Source organism: Pectinophora gossypiella, chromosome 9 (genome assembly GCF_024362695.1).
Source record: "Pectinophora gossypiella chromosome 9, ilPecGoss1.1, whole genome shotgun sequence".
NCBI lineage: Eukaryota > Metazoa > Arthropoda > Insecta > Lepidoptera > Gelechiidae > Pectinophora > Pectinophora gossypiella.
In genome coordinates this window covers 2,097,702-2,115,558 of record NC_065412.1, presented here as the reverse complement: position 1 = coordinate 2,115,558, position 17,857 = coordinate 2,097,702, and the positions used below count along the sequence as shown (strand labels likewise).

Sequence of the window (17,857 nt, the reverse complement as noted above, 5' to 3'; positions counted from 1 at the left end):
GTCCCGAGTGTAAAACTTTCCCGCCAGTATTTGTATGGCCGCCGTATTAATAAGTCATATACGAATACATTGTGTTGGTAACACATAATTTATTGGTCTAGCCTTCGCCACATAGGCCCAGACGGGGTGTCCCTTCTGAATTTGTAATTGAAAAAGTTCGATACAAAATACTTACCATAGACAAAAGTTTGATGGTTTAAAACTATGTGGTTATTACCTCTTTGGTGTCATTTTCTTTTGTTTTGGCGTTTCAAAAATTGTGGATTGTGTAAATAGACTTTTTGGCGGGAACGGGACGGTTGCTTCCTTCATTGAATAATCTAAATAATTAATACGAAGTGGTGTTTTGTGGTTAATGATCGCATTAAGTTAGTAGGTTTTGGTTTTCCCCGAAGGGTAAGGCAAAGGGAACTATGCCCATACAGCCATGTCTGACGTATTTTTTTTCTTGATGATTGATGAAATGATGAAAGATGATGATGATGAAACCTAAGCCGCCACCCTCGGAGTAGACTCCTACTCCGAACCTCAAACGAATTAACTCAAAAGTCCGCATAAACTTTCGAGTTATGAAGCGGCTTCCTGGCACGAAGCCAAAATAGGCAGGTATACACTTTGTTTATTGAATACTCCGATATAATAACACTCGCGAATGTCTTCCGACTAACTTAATGCGATCATTAACCACAAAACACCACTTCGTATTAATTATTTAGATTATTCAATGAAGAAAGCAACTGTCCCGTTCCCGTTTCCCGCCAAAAAGCCAAAAGGATTGTGTAATGAAGGAAAGAATGTGTGAGTATTGAAATGACGACTGACAGAGATGGATGAAAGAAGAATGCATGGTGTGCCGACCCCACTTAGAGTGGGTATGGGTAGGAGCACGTGTCTTTTGTGTTATTTCTTTTTCTGTGTATTTCTTTTTACTTATGTGTGTTATTAATTGTGTCTACTTCAATATGTATTTATTATCGATTTTCAATCGTAGCTTCTTATGAATTTGTATAAAAAGTGGCAATAATTTTACATATTTAGTAGCTTTTCACCCGCGATAGAATTCGGTTATCGCGCGCGACACGTTCTATTCCAATATCTTTTTATCCCCTTAAGGGAAGATTTCGTAGACAAAAAATATCTTTTGTTCTTTTCTGGATTAATATCGATTTGAAGATATTGAAACTGAAAGGTAAGGTAGGTACTAGGATACAGTCCACGCTACTCCGAATTTTATAGCAATTCGTTACGAATTTTAGCTGGACAGTATGGAGAACTGACAAAATTTAGGAACACTCAACAGAAGAGAATCATTCAAAATATAAAATTTCAAATAATCCATAAACTAACTCACGGCCAGTAACACACACCGTCTATGTGAGTTGTAGGTGTATTCATCAAAATAAATAAATTACTTACCGGAGAAAAGTTCCAAGTACTTCTCAACACCATAATTGTTCGGGAATCTGTACGCTGGGTCCTTCAAAGCGTCTAACGTGTGTACCTTTATTCTTTTGATCATAAAAGTGATGTTGTCTGGCTTCCCGTCTTGATTGAAGTCTGAAAGAGTAAATTGCGTCATTAGCAAATTAATCAGTTACCCAATGTAATTAGTATGGTATTTTTGGTAATATTCGCCGCTGCTGGCTGAATATAGAGACCGAATAATTCATCTTTTTGTAAACCTACGTTCACAAAGAAACTTCTGTAACCTGGAACCTGACAGAGGGCAGTAGTGACTGTCAGTACTATTCAGAGGCGGAGGACAGGAGACCTAGTACGGCTTTAAAATAGACTATTTTGGGCGCCATCCCACTCGCGTCAGACAGAGTACTGCGGGGCAAAAGGCAAAAGGGAACTACTATGCCCTATTTGCCCCTAAAAAGTGGCATGGAAAATGCTACACCGACAAGAGCGTGGCTCTTAAATTAGTGACGATAGAGCTTAGCATAAGTCCACGTGTACAAACATGTATAAATTTAAAAAAATCTTACCAGTGACTTTGTATATGGCATTGACTTTCTGTACATGTCGCGTCATGACTTCAATACACGCCTCCTCCGACCCGTACCTCTGGTAGAACATATGATCGGCCTGCAGGTACACCAGGCAAGTGGTCTTCCTCGGGTCCACCGTTGCCCTCTTGTTCACGTGTCTACCATCGTCAGTGCCGTTTGCCGTCAACACTGTATACCCTACAGGCTCCTTCTTTACAATGTCTTTACTAACTGTCACTACACCTGCTTTAGTCTTTATCACTTCAACATGCGTCTTTGGTTTCGGTCTAGATTCCTCGGAGTCAAGTCGCACTTTAGTTATGAGGTTGCTCTTATCAATCTTCGTCTTCGGCTTCCTCGTGCTAAACTTCTCGAACGGATCGCTGTTGCTCGTGTATGGGACGTCTAAGTCTAAAGGTAAATCTGGATTCTTCTTTGGCTCGTCGTCCTGCATCTGGTCGTCGGGGAGCCATCGCTTCTTGCGTCTGTTTATTTCGCTGCCAAGATCCTCTGTGTAATTGCGTATGGAGATTTCTTCTAAATCACCGTTGTCAGTGAAGTTGAATAGTTCTCCGTTCTGTCCGAGGGTCCTCTTGACGTGGAGGAGGTGCGACGCGCACGGAGTCTCACCGTTCTCGTTGGGGTGGTCCACGTCGGAACGCCGGTAGATCACGCTGTGCATGGATGGGTGGTGGTCCACGTTGTACCGCGACAAAGGCTCCACGTAATACTCCTCTGTCGGAGTCCAAATTGTTCCGTCGAAGAGCCCGTCCGCCGTTATGACTCCGTACACATGAGATAACTCGTCATCTGTAACCAAACACAATTTGCATTTAGATAGGGTAAATATTTTGACAAAATATCAACTTAATTAGATCCCCTAGACGTCTGGTAAACATTCCCTCGGCTGTATTGCAAACAGTCAAGCAGAACCGCTCACTATTTCAAAATAACCTTTGAGAAATACAAACTCGACGACGCTCAAACAAATGGCGGACGATATTTTATGCAAACTAATTCGAGGTGCAAAGAGCCCTGGGACTCTGAATGAATTAAAATCACGACTTGCAGTACCAGAGGGGATTGAAACCGCTCATAAATAACGGTAATTACTACCCCCCTCCTTCAGTCTTCAGGTAAAAAATCGTCTAAGTGTAAAACAAGGTTCGAAAACCGAGAAGGTACGGAATTTCAGTGAAACGAGTCTAATGAGATTGGTGTCGCCGTGGAATTCCCCAAAAGGTAACTTCAAAGCCTTCCCGTCAATGCGGTTGGTTGGCTCGAGATTAAAATAAATTCGAGTAATGGCCATGTGTAATTTGATGGAACCCTCCGCGCCTCACGCCCACGGATCTTTATACGAATTTCATCAAGAATAATCCATGGACTTTGTATTTTAATAATTCCATTAAAGATCTAAGAAATTTAGATTTTAAAAGTTCCGAATAACTCTTTGTTCAGCATTTTCCTGACTTAAAAAGGAGTTCAAACTCGTGTTGAAGTTATTTTACTTTCCATTACGTGATGTCTCTAATACTGTTCAAGGCGAAACACTTCCTTCGTACCGTTAAATTATCTATGAATTCGCGGCGTTTAAGCGAATCGTAGGTAGAGGGGTGTTTATAAAACATGGGGGAGGAACTCTGGCAGCATACCTACCCCATTAAACTTTTGAACTAATTTCATCAAAATTCACTTTGTCTCGCGCGCGGCAGATGGGTCGCAGCACATAATTCCGTTTTATTAAGTTAGTCGCAGAATGTAGAAGTTTCTTGAGCTCATGTTTAATTGGCTGCTTCAACAGCGTGGAAAATGAGACGGGTTAATATATTGCTGGAAGCGGTTGTTTATTTTGAGTGGTTAATTGTTTTCAATTATAACGTTCTGTATTGAGTCTGTAATTGCGACACGAGGGCTAAATAGTCGCGGGAACGAGACAAAGAATGCGAGGGAGGGTTGCGTAATCGTTCCCGTGGATATTACGTGCCTCTTTGACTCTCAAAGCTCTGCTAATTACCTAGTTTGAGAACAGGTAACTTCCCAGCAGCCTCTGTGCTACAAAGACACTTCATAACGTATATACAACGTTATGTTTCCATGAGATAGCAAATTATCAGAAAATAGTTTTCAGATTTGTCAAGTCCATCTTCGGAAATATTCTATATCCGTCTTAGGTCTGTGTGCCGATTTTCACTCAAATCGGTCCACGATTTTATATATTTGTGGTTAAGTGTTTCGATAGTAATAAAAAAACAAATCAAATAAGTTACACATAAAATATATACCTATGCTATCGCGGACTTTTTTGTGGAACTATTTAAGAGATGTATTTCCACTATTCATTATATTTGTGTAACTCTTACGGTGTTTTCAGCGCACGCCAAAATGGATAGTCTTGAAGTTTTATTTTAGCCAGTTTAGGCCCATGCTGAGATTCGAACCTGCGACTTCATAATGAGAATTAAGCGTACTTCCAACTGGGCTACCACGGTTACCGCAGATTACGGTAGAGATTGTTCTTTGTTGTGAAGGGTTCATTTGAGAACAAAGAGGTAGGTATTTAAATTCAAACTAAAATTCAAAAATATCTTTTTTCTCATCCACCTAAAACTACTTTCCCGGACACCGACTCCGCCGGCGTGGTTGACGATTTCCTTCATTCAGAGCTTATCGCTATCGACCCACTAGGGTCGATTAATTCTTTCAAATATTCTTCCTCTCAGACGATGCCCTTAGCCGAGGTGTTACGTTAGTCCAACATTTTTTTATGGTTCTTTATTGTGGTTCTTTTCACTTAAAAACATTTTGTCATATCATTTGGTCGGCTAAGCACACCACAGTGGCGCCACCATGGTGTCCTAGTGGGATAGGAAATGAATAGAATGTCTCGGAAATGCGGCAGAGATTGTTCAAATTGCTGTCAACTTGGTATCGATCACATTCCTACTAGATGTGCCTGGAGTTGGTATGTTGTGCCCCCAAATACCTCTTTAGTAATTCGAGCCACGTCGTCCGGCATTCGGATTTACTTTACGAATATCAACTGCAAATCACAGGTTACGAAATTACAGACCCGTTTTTCCGTCTTGAATATCATATTATTTTAAATGGTTCGGTGGGTTAGATTCCGTTTGGTTTTTCTTTGCAATAAACTTTTATTGCCAACTTTTTTTTTCGGTGGAACATTATTATATACATTGAGGAGCTCGGTGGCGCAGCGGTAAACGCGCTCGGTCTGCGATTGTTGAAGTTAAGCAACTTTCGCAAAGGCCGGCCATAGGATGGGTGACCACAAAAAAAAGTTTTCATCTCGAGCTCCTCCGTGCTTCGTCAGGCACTTTAAGCCGTTGATCCCGGCTGCATTGGCAGTCGTTAATAACCATCAATCCGCACTGGGCCCGCGTGATGGTTTAAGGCCCGATCTCCCTATCCATCCATAGGGAAGGCCCGTCCCCAGCAGTGGGGACGTTAATGGGCTGATGATGATGATGATGAAGGGTGTTGGGACCCTATCTCGGCGAAAATAGATGGCGTAAATGTAGCCACGCCATTCGGTGATTGTAATTATTATTTCAGTCATAGATAAACTTAGCTAAATGAGCTCTACATCTTTTTGCCAATACTTGAAAGTCTAGAGAACCTATAAACAATAAAAAAAATTGTAGAAAAAAGTAACTGATTTGACTAGTTGGAATCTAGCCTATATGAAGGTACACTGCAAGGCGTGCCGATGGCGTGTGGGGCACATGCCAAGAAAAGTGTCTGTAACCACCTTTAAGAATACAATCGAATCTACCAATTCGGCGTAATAAACTAAAGATCACCATAGACCTCGTAAAATAAATAGACAACCAATCTCTGTAAAAAGTGTCCGCGGCGCATCATGTCACAACGACGACGTGTAACGATACTGTACAGTCATGAGCAATATAATGTACCCACTTTAGGACTCTGTCGCACTAACATATTTGACATTTAGTGAGAATTACAGTTCAATTTGCCAAAAAAGTTAATGTGACATGGTACCAAAGTGTATACATATTAATGCTCGTGACCGTACAGTCGATATTGAATAGAATAGAATAGAATTAGTTTATTATAAAAGGACGCCACACACACAAAAAAGACAATAACGTCATATCAAATTTCCACTAAAACAATTAAAAAAAAGCAAGACGGATGTTTCTCGAAATGATCATAAGGTGGTGGTGGACGTCCTGAGATAAAAGGGCCTCACCCAGCACAAGTCGCGGCGCGAACCACGACGCTGATATTATGTGGACCCTATTGGGTGACGCACGAACATCGTGTTCCATAAACATGTGTTAATGATGTTTAATATACACATTATAATATATACCAAATTATTTTAATAAAATTATAGTGTTCATAAACAAATATTATCGCAAAGATGTAAACGTAAATACTTAAGGTTGGAATAAAAAAAAATGTAGGTTAACTAGTACATAAATATAGTAATATAAACAAATACGAATTCCATGAATGTGTATTGTGTAGTCTGTCTGTGTTAGTACCTATCTATTGCGCGCGCTGCACCCCGATTCTAGCTCGGTCGGTAAAGTTTGGTTACTACTAGTACAGAATCAGAATCATTTATTCAACGTAATTATCATGGATAAACTTGTTGAAGGTCAATGTAACATTTTTGAATTTGCGTCGTTTCGCAAGGTGTTATGGCTGAGGAGAAGAAATGACAAGAAACTGCAACAGCAACACATCTTTTAAATCAATGAGGGTACATTACAAGTTATTTAATAATTAGAGGAACACATTCAATACCAGACATTTTTATCATTTAGGTAATCATTAATCTTATAATAAGGTTTTTTATATAAAGTATGCTTCACGTGAGCTTTAAATTTATTCTCTGACAAATTTAAAATATTATCTGGTATTTTATTGTAAAAACGTATACATAACCCCAAAAAGATGAATTTATTTTACTTAATCTAGAATTTTGAATAGCAATTTTATTTTTATTCCTTGTATTGTAAGTATGCCTTTCACAGTTTCTCGGAAGGAGAGATACATTTTTACGTACATACATAATGTTTTCATAAATATATTGACTTGCGACCGTCAGTATATTTATTTCTTTAAACAGCTCCCTCAAAGAGTACTTATTAATAAAATATTTTTTCCCATTCGACCGCCGCGCCGCCGAACGGGCATATTGCACTTTATTTAAACAGCCAACATCTTAATTTGAGGGAACGTATTTATACTATCTACTTAACTGAATGTATGTGTATTTACAACAAGGTTCGAATACTTTTTTAGAAAAACTCCTTAGCGAATGTGGGTCTATGTTCAGGATGTCTGTGGCTTTTCGGCGGGAAACGGGAACGGGACAGTTGCTTTCTTCATTGAGTAATCTAAATAATTAATACGAAGTGGTGTTTTGTGGTTAATGATCGCATTAAGTTAGTCGGAAGACATTCGCGAGTGTTATTATATTGGAGTATTCAATAAACAAAGTGTATCTGCCTATTTTCGCTTCGTGCTGGGAAGCCGCTTCATAACTCAAAAGTTTATGCGGACTTTTGAGTTAATTCGTTTGGGGTTCGGAGTAGGAGTCTACTCCGAGGGTGGGGGCTTAGGTTTCATCATCATCACCTTTCATCATTTCATTAATCATCAAGAAAAAAAAATACGTCAGACATGGCTGTATGGGCATAGTTCCCTTTGCCTTACCCTTCGGGGAAAACCAAAACAAAAAAAAAAAATGTCTGTGGTCTCTACAGAAAAATCTTGCCCCTGACTCTTATAAATAAAGCCAAGCCTGAAAAGGTTACACAGAATGTAACTAATACCGTCGATCATTACCGCAGCGCGTCCAATTCGAAATCTTTATTACTTATAACGAGAAAGCACTTTAACTGGATCTTTAAAGTAATTACAGAAGCCCGCACGAGGGGTGGGCCGTTAAAGAAAACAATTTAATCCTGTGAACAATTAACGGAGGGATAAAAAACTAGTGAAGCGAAACCGGGGTTCGCACCCGCAGGGTTCCGTCATAGAATAAACAGTAACACTTGTAGAAGGGAAACTCTTCGCCCCGCACCGATACGGGCTTGGAACGAGCTTGATTTTACCTCGACTTAAATAGACCAATGTCGCACCCTGGACACTTCATACAAAAAGCCTCGATTTATTTACACACACACTACACATTAACGTTATCGTACACGCGCAACTGTATGTGTGACGTCTGACGCCCATACGATTGCAAACTAAAGTAAGACTGAGGGAGGGGGGGATAAACCTAGCTCAGCCGCTGGTGGGGAGCGGAGATGAGTTGCCGTTCTAAACGTAGTACAAGAAGATTCCTATAGTACAAGAAGCGACGTGAACTGCGAGTCATGCCTTTCTACCAGGGTTGCGAGAGCTTTGTGACGAATTTTATTTTGTGTAGTGTTAAAATGTCCTAAATATAGACGGAGATTTTCGACCGTCAAATATGTGCATTATAAGATGACAACAGAACAGGGATATAGTACATCGCTCAGTGCGAAAGAGACGAAAGATATGTCACTATAAGCATGCTACGTTAAATAAGGTACCTATAGTCACACCCCACACTTCATACAAACCACCTCGTTTTACACAGACACCACACACTGACGTTATCGTACACGCGCATCTGTATGTGTGACGTCTGACTCCATACGATTCAAGACTAAACTATGTTCGAGGGGGATGAGGTAAACCTAGCTCAGACGCTGGTGGGGAGTGGAGAGTTGCCGTAAATATACGAAGTATTATTTCTTATTCTATGCTATAGCTTTAGCTATAGATTATAGTAGATTTGGTGAAAATTTTCACATAATGTACGTACATATTTGGCAACTCGTTGCATGAGCACAATGAGGCTCAAACCGATATCTAGCAGTTAATATTAGTCATTAATAGCAACTGTTGTTATTATCGATGTTCGGACACACGATATTATCATGTTGTAGTTAATTCAAACGAGTTGTAAGTACTTTCCGTGTTTTGGGGGGCGCGTTAAGCATTCGGTCCCGCCTACTATTACGTATAAGTATGTAGTCGTTATATGAGTCATGTTAGGGGCCTTTAAAGGCTCAATAGTAACCCTGATGATGTTGGTCATTGGTCTCACAACCCACACAATAAAAGAAGTACTTTCTGGGTGAATTTCAGTGCACCGGATGTCAGTGTTGCCCTCTGGGTAAATTTTCACTGAACCCTGGCCTTTTTTGGTGAACTGCGGCACCCATATACCTTTATGTTTTCTAACTAAATGTTAATGTTATGTGTGTATATTTTAATGTTTTAAATGTATATGTGTGTCGTAGATTTTACCTAAATAAACTTTTTTATTATTTTTTATTATTATTAATATTAATATCAATATCATTCGCGTCGTTACAAAAATAACCTAGAATTTACAAAAAAGGTGAAATATTCTAGGATATTGCTGCGTTGACGCGAATGACATTGACTTGAGGTGCCCTGAAACCTTCTACGTGTGAGCGTGTGAGTGTTGGCGGTGGTGTGTGTGCTGTCATCAAAGGATGTCTCGGGGTACCGAACTGATCATAGTATGGATAAGCGCCATCTCTGTTATATGGGCGGAACTAGCTGGAACTAGCGGGTTTATGAGTTAACTGACCTTCGAGGTGTCCGGAGTAGACGTGTGCGGTGTCGTAGTGCAGAGGCCCGCTGGAGGAGTGGAACTGCGCGCCATCCGCGAACACCGAGCTAGGATCCGGCACCAGCACCAGCTTGAACTCCCTGCAACAATACAATATTCATGTTATTAGGACCCGATGCAAGAAAAACCCTTTAGAGTCTAAGTACCTATCCATGTATCGTCGGTTTATAGTGAAAATCACGTAAAAAGGCGCGTTTTTGAAAAATCACATTCTGATGTGGTTTTCTTCATCAAAACCTCAATTTCAATCAACAAATTTGACCTGGACTGAAACTAGCGTGTCTATTGCGAGGTTACGTTAACAAAAATCACTAATCACCTATGTCTTTATTTATTTTTTAAAATTTATTGTGCGGGTACTCGCGTTTCACCGATCGGCGTGGGTTGAAAATCAGTGTTGCCCTCTGGGTTAATTTTCACTGAACCCTGGCCTTTTTTGGTGAGCTGCGGCACCCATATATATACCTTTATGTTTTCCAACAAAATTTTAATGTGTGTATATTTTAAATATTATGTTGTAAATGTTTATGTGTGTCATAGGTTTTACCTAAATAAACTTTTTTATATTATTATTTTTTACTTTTCAAAATGGCGCTTTCGTGGTTATCATTGTAGGTACTTTAAAAAATCTACAAAAACATGGCGAGTCATATCAGAAGATCACCCGATTGTTTGAAAGTAAGATGATCCGTGCTTCGGAGGGCACGTTAAGCAGGTTGTCCCGACCACTATTTACCTAACTATAATATATACAAGTCACGGGCTCTTAAAAGTTTTTTAAATTTAAATAAAGCATTAGAACTCTTAAATATCATGCTTCATAATACACTTCTCATCAAAAAAATCGAAACACTTCCGTTTTCATTGTTTCTGTCCGAATTTAACACAAAAAAGAATTCATACGATGAAAAAAAATACATAAATGTATAGCTGGCAGTTTGGCCATTACAGTAATAAGCGAAAATTCTAAATTCAAAATTAGAATTTCATTTCTTTATCTTATAAACGAAATGAATCACTGTTTTGAGACAAATGTGTGTTTAGGGTTGGAGTACATTTAGCGTTTAAAAACTAAAAATTGGCGCCTATCCTTAAACTTTTTGTTTTTTATTTCAATACTGTGACTTCGGGACGTCTGAAAAAAGGTTTTTTTTCTAAAACGTATGGATACTTCGCCCACAGAAGCCGCCCAAGTTGTGGCATTGCTGGATTCTGGCCTTAGTCAGCGTGTTGTGGCTGCAAGACTGCATCTAAGCCTGTCATCTGTTCATAGAGTCTATAAACGTTATCGGGAGACTGGTTTGTTCACGCGCCGTTCAGGATCTGGCAGGAATCGGGTCACTTCTGAGCGAGATGATCGATTTATTGTAACAACTTCTTTAAGAAATCGACGCCTTAACGCTTTTCAACTGCAGCAGCGGCTTCGTGTTGTACGAAGGGTGGCTGTAAGTGACTCTACAATTAGAAGAAGGTTGAAGGATCGTGGACTGGTACCGCATAAGCCAGCAAATGGGCCGAAATTAACTGCAGACCATCGAAGAGCGCGCCTTAACTTTGCACGTGAGCACCTAAATTGGTCATACCTACAGTGGAGCAAAGTTCTCTTTTCTGATGAGGGTAAAATTATGCTGTATGGTAACGACGGAAGGAACAAGGTCTACAGAAGAGACGGAGAACGCTATGCACAATGCTGCATTGAAGAAAAGGTCAGCTATGGTGGCGGTTCGTGGACGGTTTGGGGAGGAATCAGCGCCGACGGTAAGACAGAGCTTGCTTTCGTGTCTGGGCCACGTCTGCCTGCACTAAACTGTCATCGGTACGTCGAAGAGTGTCTCAAGCCTCATGTGATGCCCTATGCACATTTTATTGGCAACGGCTTCATATTCATGCACGACAATGCTAGGGCTCACACCGCGGGCGTCGTACGAGATTATCTTAACGAAGTCGATATCTCTATTATGGAATGGCCAGCAAGAAGCCCGGACATAAATCCCATTGAACATCTGTGGGATGAATTAAAGAGACGAATTCGAGCAAGAGATCCTGCCCCAGAAACACTTAGCCAGCTGCAAGATGCAATCCAAGAGGAATGGGACAATATACCACAGCATGTGATCGTGACTCTCATCCGATCGATGAAGAACCGTATGGAAGCAGTAATTAGAGCTCGGGGAGGGAATACAAGTTATTAAATAAACGTTTTTTAGCTTTTTTTTTCATTTACGTGTGTTGTTTTATCCATTTCCTTTATACTCCATACGGAATAAAAATGACTCATTTAACAAAATACGAAACCTATGAAAAATTCATTTAAATTTAGAACATTAACATTAAGATTTGATAAGCTCATATTACTCACTATTAAACGACATTTAACATTTATTCCTAAATGTACACATTTTTCTGATAATCCTGACAAAACGTAAACTTGCAAGGTGTTTCGATTTTTTTGATGAGAAGTGTATTACAATCTAGCCTACAAGCTAATAAGCAATTTATCTTTAACCTAAACTCGATAAACTGAATAGACAGGTAGACAGTTGTATTTATTGGCATAAGGCACGCAATGATAAACAGGTAAAGAATAAAAAAAAACGCTATTAGACACGCTTTAACGCCACTTATCAATGCCTGTTTCTTTTATAAAAAAAAAGTAAATGGATTAAGTGCTTACATTTGCAGGTTAGGTAAAATGGTGTTAAATACTAAAATAAACGACATAACGTGGGTAGAATATCACAATACTAACATTTAATGGAAGAGAATCAAACGCCAATCCAAAACTCGATTGCTTTAGTGATGTAGTTAAGGGATGTAGTATGATTTAAGACCATTTGTATTCAGAATAACTTGTGTATTGCCTTCTTCCCATTACGGCTTGCGGACGTGAATTTATACACGTAGGTAACACATAAAACTCCTGAAAATTGTAGCAGCCTGTGCCCAGAGTTCATTTTGGGCACTGGACATAGCATAGGCTCATAAACCTATATCCGAAACTCAGCTCTGTTTTGTAATTTATTAAGCTAAGTTTTATGTCATACTAACTCCTATGGATGTGTTAATGTCTGAAATAAACATATTTTGAATTTGAATTTGAATTATAAACAGACTTATATACATCCCACTACTTAGCCCAGTTGGTAGAACGCTTCCCTTTCACTTTAAGGTCGCAGGTTCGAATCCAGCACAGGCCTAAACTTTTAAACGAATTTGTTTTCGAATTATTATCCGTGAAACAAAACATCGCGAGGAAACCCACATTCTCGAGAGATGCATTTTCAGAGGTATGTGACCTAACCTGTATTGGGCTGGTTTACCGTTCGCGGGTTGGAAGGTCAGACAGGCAGTCGCTTCTGTAAAAAACCGGACCTGTCAAATCTTCAGGTTAGGTAAGCGGACCCTGTGAAAAACGAGATAATGCTAGGGAGATGATGATATACGTCCCACTGCTGGGCACGGGCTTCCCCTCAATCAACCGGAGGGGGTATGGAGCATACTCCACCACGCTGCTCCAATGTATAGAAAGAAAGAAAGAAACATTTATTACTTCCGGACACCACAGACACAGACAGACAGGTACATTTAACAAAGGACAGAAACCACACGGAAATCAATAAGTACACAGACAAAAAAAAATATCCAAAACAAAAAGAAAAACAAACCAGAATCATAAAAACAATAATAATAAAACTAAGTATACTAAATGCAACGCACTGACGGCCCGATCATCTGCGGTGGAGTCCGGAATAAAAGGACCTCGCTCAGCATAAGTCGCGGCGTGAGCCACGACGCTGGTATTCTGCGGGCCCTGCCGAGTGAGGCCACGGACATCGCGTTATATATGTAGATAGATACATAGTACTTAAACTTACTTACACAATTATAATTATTTAGTATTACAAAATTATAACAATTACAATAAATACACATTAATACGTTTCATAAAGAAAACTCAATACACTTTGTATTATCTGTTTATTTCACCACTTGGCACTGATTACACTTAGCTAACGACTTGATGGTACTCCTGGTTAACTCCAACTGACTGACTACCTGACCGATTGAAGCTCCCCTCCTTTCGCCCCACCAAAGCCAAAATAAAATGGTCGACTGTGATTGGTCGAGAAATAAACCACCAGGAAACAGTCGAAAGTTCTGTGTTGCCATTTTTATTAAAGAAGACTTTATAAAAATCCTATTTTGGACTAATAGTTAAATTACTTATTTTTTTTAAATCATGACATACGTATGTATTATTGAACAAAACGTCTTGTTTAGTATAATTAGTGATTATGTTTCGAGAGAGTGTGAGTGAGTTAGTTCTGGCAAGGTACAGGAGCCATTATTGTGACGTTCATTAAGAATAAGAATAAAATAAATTTATTGCCAGTAACAATTTACATTTGCTATATAAAACTAAGTGGTTAATTATGAATATTGCGAATACGGGCAAATGGAAATGGCTCAGCTTGTGCTGCCAGCATACCAATGTATCAGTCGAGATTAGGCGGTTTGATTCTTTTCTATCTGACATTACGAACTATTCATTTACGAAAAAATCCGCTCTACCATATCTAATAATATAAAAATGAATCGCAAAATGTAAGCGCATAACTCAACAACGCCTGGACCAATTAGACCAATTCTTTTTTTTTTAAATGTTCTTTGAAGTCCATTATAGTTTTTACGGTGAGAAAAAATCGTATATTTGCCGGAAAAATCCTAAAAACAGCCCTTTTCTTTTTCCCATACAAACGTTGTCTAACCATATGTAGGAACAAAAAAACTGCAAATTTACAAACATTACAAATCTTTTTGACTGGACGAAGTCTGTCGGGTCCCCTAGTATAATATAAGCTGGTTCTTAAACCCTTTAATACCACAAGGACACAGGAAAGTAATAAAAAGCAGTAAAATGCCCGCATGTATCGCTGAACTTTTCAACTAGACACATAAAGCTGGCCCACACCGCCGTATATCAGACTTTACAGGATTTATTACCCATTACACGGAGGTAAATTTTACAGGCACTTGAACTACGACATTAAATTATAATTAACACTATGAAGTGTGGTAAGGGTGTAGAATAAATTAGTCAGGGAAAAAGCGGAAAATTCTGGATCGTTCCGTGCGGCGTACCCCACACGTTGCGTAGTGTGTGTGTGTGGTTTCTTTATAAATTGTTTCCGGTTAGCGGAAAAAAGCGCGCAGGCATACACTAGAGGATGTAATTTTAAAATTTTTATTCGACTTTTTTTCAGGCAAAGGCAGGCAGTCAAATCTTCTGAAGATTGCCTGCCTGCCTGCCTGACCTTCCAACCGGCGAAAGAAAACCACCCCAATACAGGTCACATACCTCCGAAAATGCATTTCTCGGGAATATGGGTTTCCTCACGATGTTTTCCTTCACCGCTGAGCACGTGATAATCATTTGTGATCCAAACATGAATGTCTGTGCTGGATTCGAACCTGCGACCTCAAAGTGAGAGGCAAGCGTTCTACCAACTGGCCTACCACGGCTTTTGGTTCTAGTTATATGATTATGGAGGTAAAATTAAATTACCAATATTCCAAGGACTTAGAAAACGGTGTTTTCATTTTATGTTTGATTACTAAACAGCATATTTGTCGTGATTTCATATTCCGATGTTGGCAAAGCGGAATCCTGGTTTCAATGGATTAATTAAGTGTAATTACAATTGCGTGTGTCGGTTATGTATTAGGTACACAAATGTGTATTTAATTTTGATGGTACGAAACATTTAAACGACGAGTTTGTATAGCTGAATTATAAGGTCGAATATGGCGGACATCCTAGCTATAAGATCATTTTGTACCTGTATTCTTACAAATAAAGAACTTTTAATTTGAATTTGAGGAGATATGTACACTGGTCACTCTTTACCCACCTCCAATTGCCCACTAGTTATATCAATCAAAATATTATAACCATCCTGATACTATTAAAAATGAAAACAACAGAATTTTTTTATAAAACAACTAAAGCCACTACTTATCACGAAAAGCTTTTACACAGTATTAAAATGAATTATTTTTAATAACATAATAAAAAATAAATCATAATACACATATTAATCAAATACTTAAAATATAAGTCCTATAATATTGTTATAAAATATAGTATCATAAATATAAATTATATCACTGACTAATAATTAAGTATGTTATCCTCTCTACCAGTTGCAGTGCCCTTACCGAGTCCATGTTGATACTATAATACCTACTTACTTCTGTATTTTTATAACACCACAATTTGTACGAACACATGGTGGCAATAAAACATTTCTATTTCTATTTCAAAATCCTTTCTTTTAAAAAAAGTAAAGAACTACTTTTAAACGTAACGTTTAGTTAAGTAAGATTTTGACAGTTTTAGAGCTGTCTTTACTCAATCAGAATTTCATAATTTATCTTTGACCTAGGAAATTACCCAATTCTATTCTAAAGAACAAACATTTTGTTTCACTCCATTATAGAATCGCACCTATCTCCGAATCGTTTGGTTTAAGAGGTCAGTCGGCGTGAAAACAAGAAGTCAAAATTGTCTCCAGTTCCCCAACTTGTTTAATCTACAGGAGCGACTGTTTCTCTAGAAGGACAGTAACGTTGCTACGTTTATTCGATTTCGTCGACACTCCCGGTGAAATAATGTAATAACCAATGTAATTAAGGTCGCCCCTCCGGCCATGAACTAGCTACATATGTTTATGGTGAACGAAGAAACTGGATAATGAGGGATTTTCCATGCTTCGTTCCCTAAAAATAATATAGATGGCGCTGTACAGTTTGAACGTGATGATAGCGAATCATGTTCGAACCATCCTCTCACACACACACACACACACACACACACACACACACACACGCACGCACGCACGCACGCACGCACGCACGCACGCACACAAGCATGCCGAACGTTCTTTAACCTTTTCTTATTTCTAATAGGTACTTATAAAAAACTATCCCACTCTTATTATTGTAAACAGTCTATAATTCAAACTGTAACTTAAACATAATAAAATACCTAGCACCTGATTTGGAGTGTGGAGAGGCTGGTGATCTGTCATACAGGACATCCTAGTACAGACACCAGTCTCTCACACAGATGTTATAGTTATGCCTTTGTTATGTCGTTATGTTGTTTGTTAAACTGTCTGTGTGGGAGAAAATAAAAATAAAGCTTTATTTATTATTTATTATTATTATCCTCGTCAGTATTCGTTACGATGTCATTTTATTTTGTAAATAAATAAATAAATTTTAGTTAGAATGTAGGTACCTACCTAAGTCTTGTTTATGTGCTTTTGTTTAAGCATAAATAATAAAATATAAAAATAAAACCACAGAAGTTTGTACGTACACCTAAGGAATCTTCATATTATCAAATTTCATCAAGACGTAGGTACCTGCATTCAAGCTAAAACACATAAATAATCGGTTATGATCACGATGTACTTTGCACCTCTGCCCACCCCTTTGGGGTTACAGGCGTGATGTTATGTTATAAAAATAAGTCCTATTACAACCTACCTCATTATAATCAGTGTAGATGTAGATTTGTCCGGCGAAGTCATCAATTATCTATGTATAATTACATGCCATTACAAAATAATAAAAAAATACAAAATACTTTAACATAAACATAAATAAATAGCCTATATACGTCCCACAGCTGGGCACAGGCCTTCCCTCAATCAACCGGAGACAAAATACTCCACCCCCCGCCCACCGGTACCCCCTCTGGTTGACAAAATACTTTATTAGTTACAAACTTTTTACAATAATAAAGGTGATTGGAGTCTCCTTTTAAGCGTAGTGCTTGTGTGAGGAGACTCCGCTCTTCCATAAAAGCAAGTTGTACACAATTAATAAGCCAAATAATATATAACAGAAATAACTTAAATACTAAACCAACTGAAAATTGTTTAAAAACCAGCACTGGATGGCGCCATAGCATGGCTCCATCACAAGCTGAGCCATTTCCTTTTGCCCGTATTCGTAATATTCATAATTATCTAGTTTTTATAGCAAATGTAAATTGTTACTGGCAATAAAATTTTATTCTTATTTTTATAAACATATTTTTTAAATATTATGTTATTTTTAAGTAATAGCGTATGATGTGTGTGTGTGTGTGTGT

General features: G+C 38.6%; 1 protein-coding gene across 1 annotated transcript in view; it reads right to left on the bottom strand.

The window, feature by feature from the left end:
- LOC126369364 (uncharacterized) overlaps nt 1-17,857 on the bottom strand; it is a 308,405-nt gene that overhangs the window by 24,586 nt on the left and 265,962 nt on the right. Inside the window, exons 3-5 of the mRNA XM_050013716.1 lie at nt 9,652-9,773; nt 1,992-2,804; nt 1,417-1,557 (exon numbers count right to left, since the gene is read on the bottom strand). Of these exons, the coding sequence (XP_049869673.1) occupies nt 1,417-1,557; nt 1,992-2,804; nt 9,652-9,773 (1,076 nt within the window). The remainder of the gene's footprint in view (nt 1-1,416; nt 1,558-1,991; nt 2,805-9,651; nt 9,774-17,857) is intronic.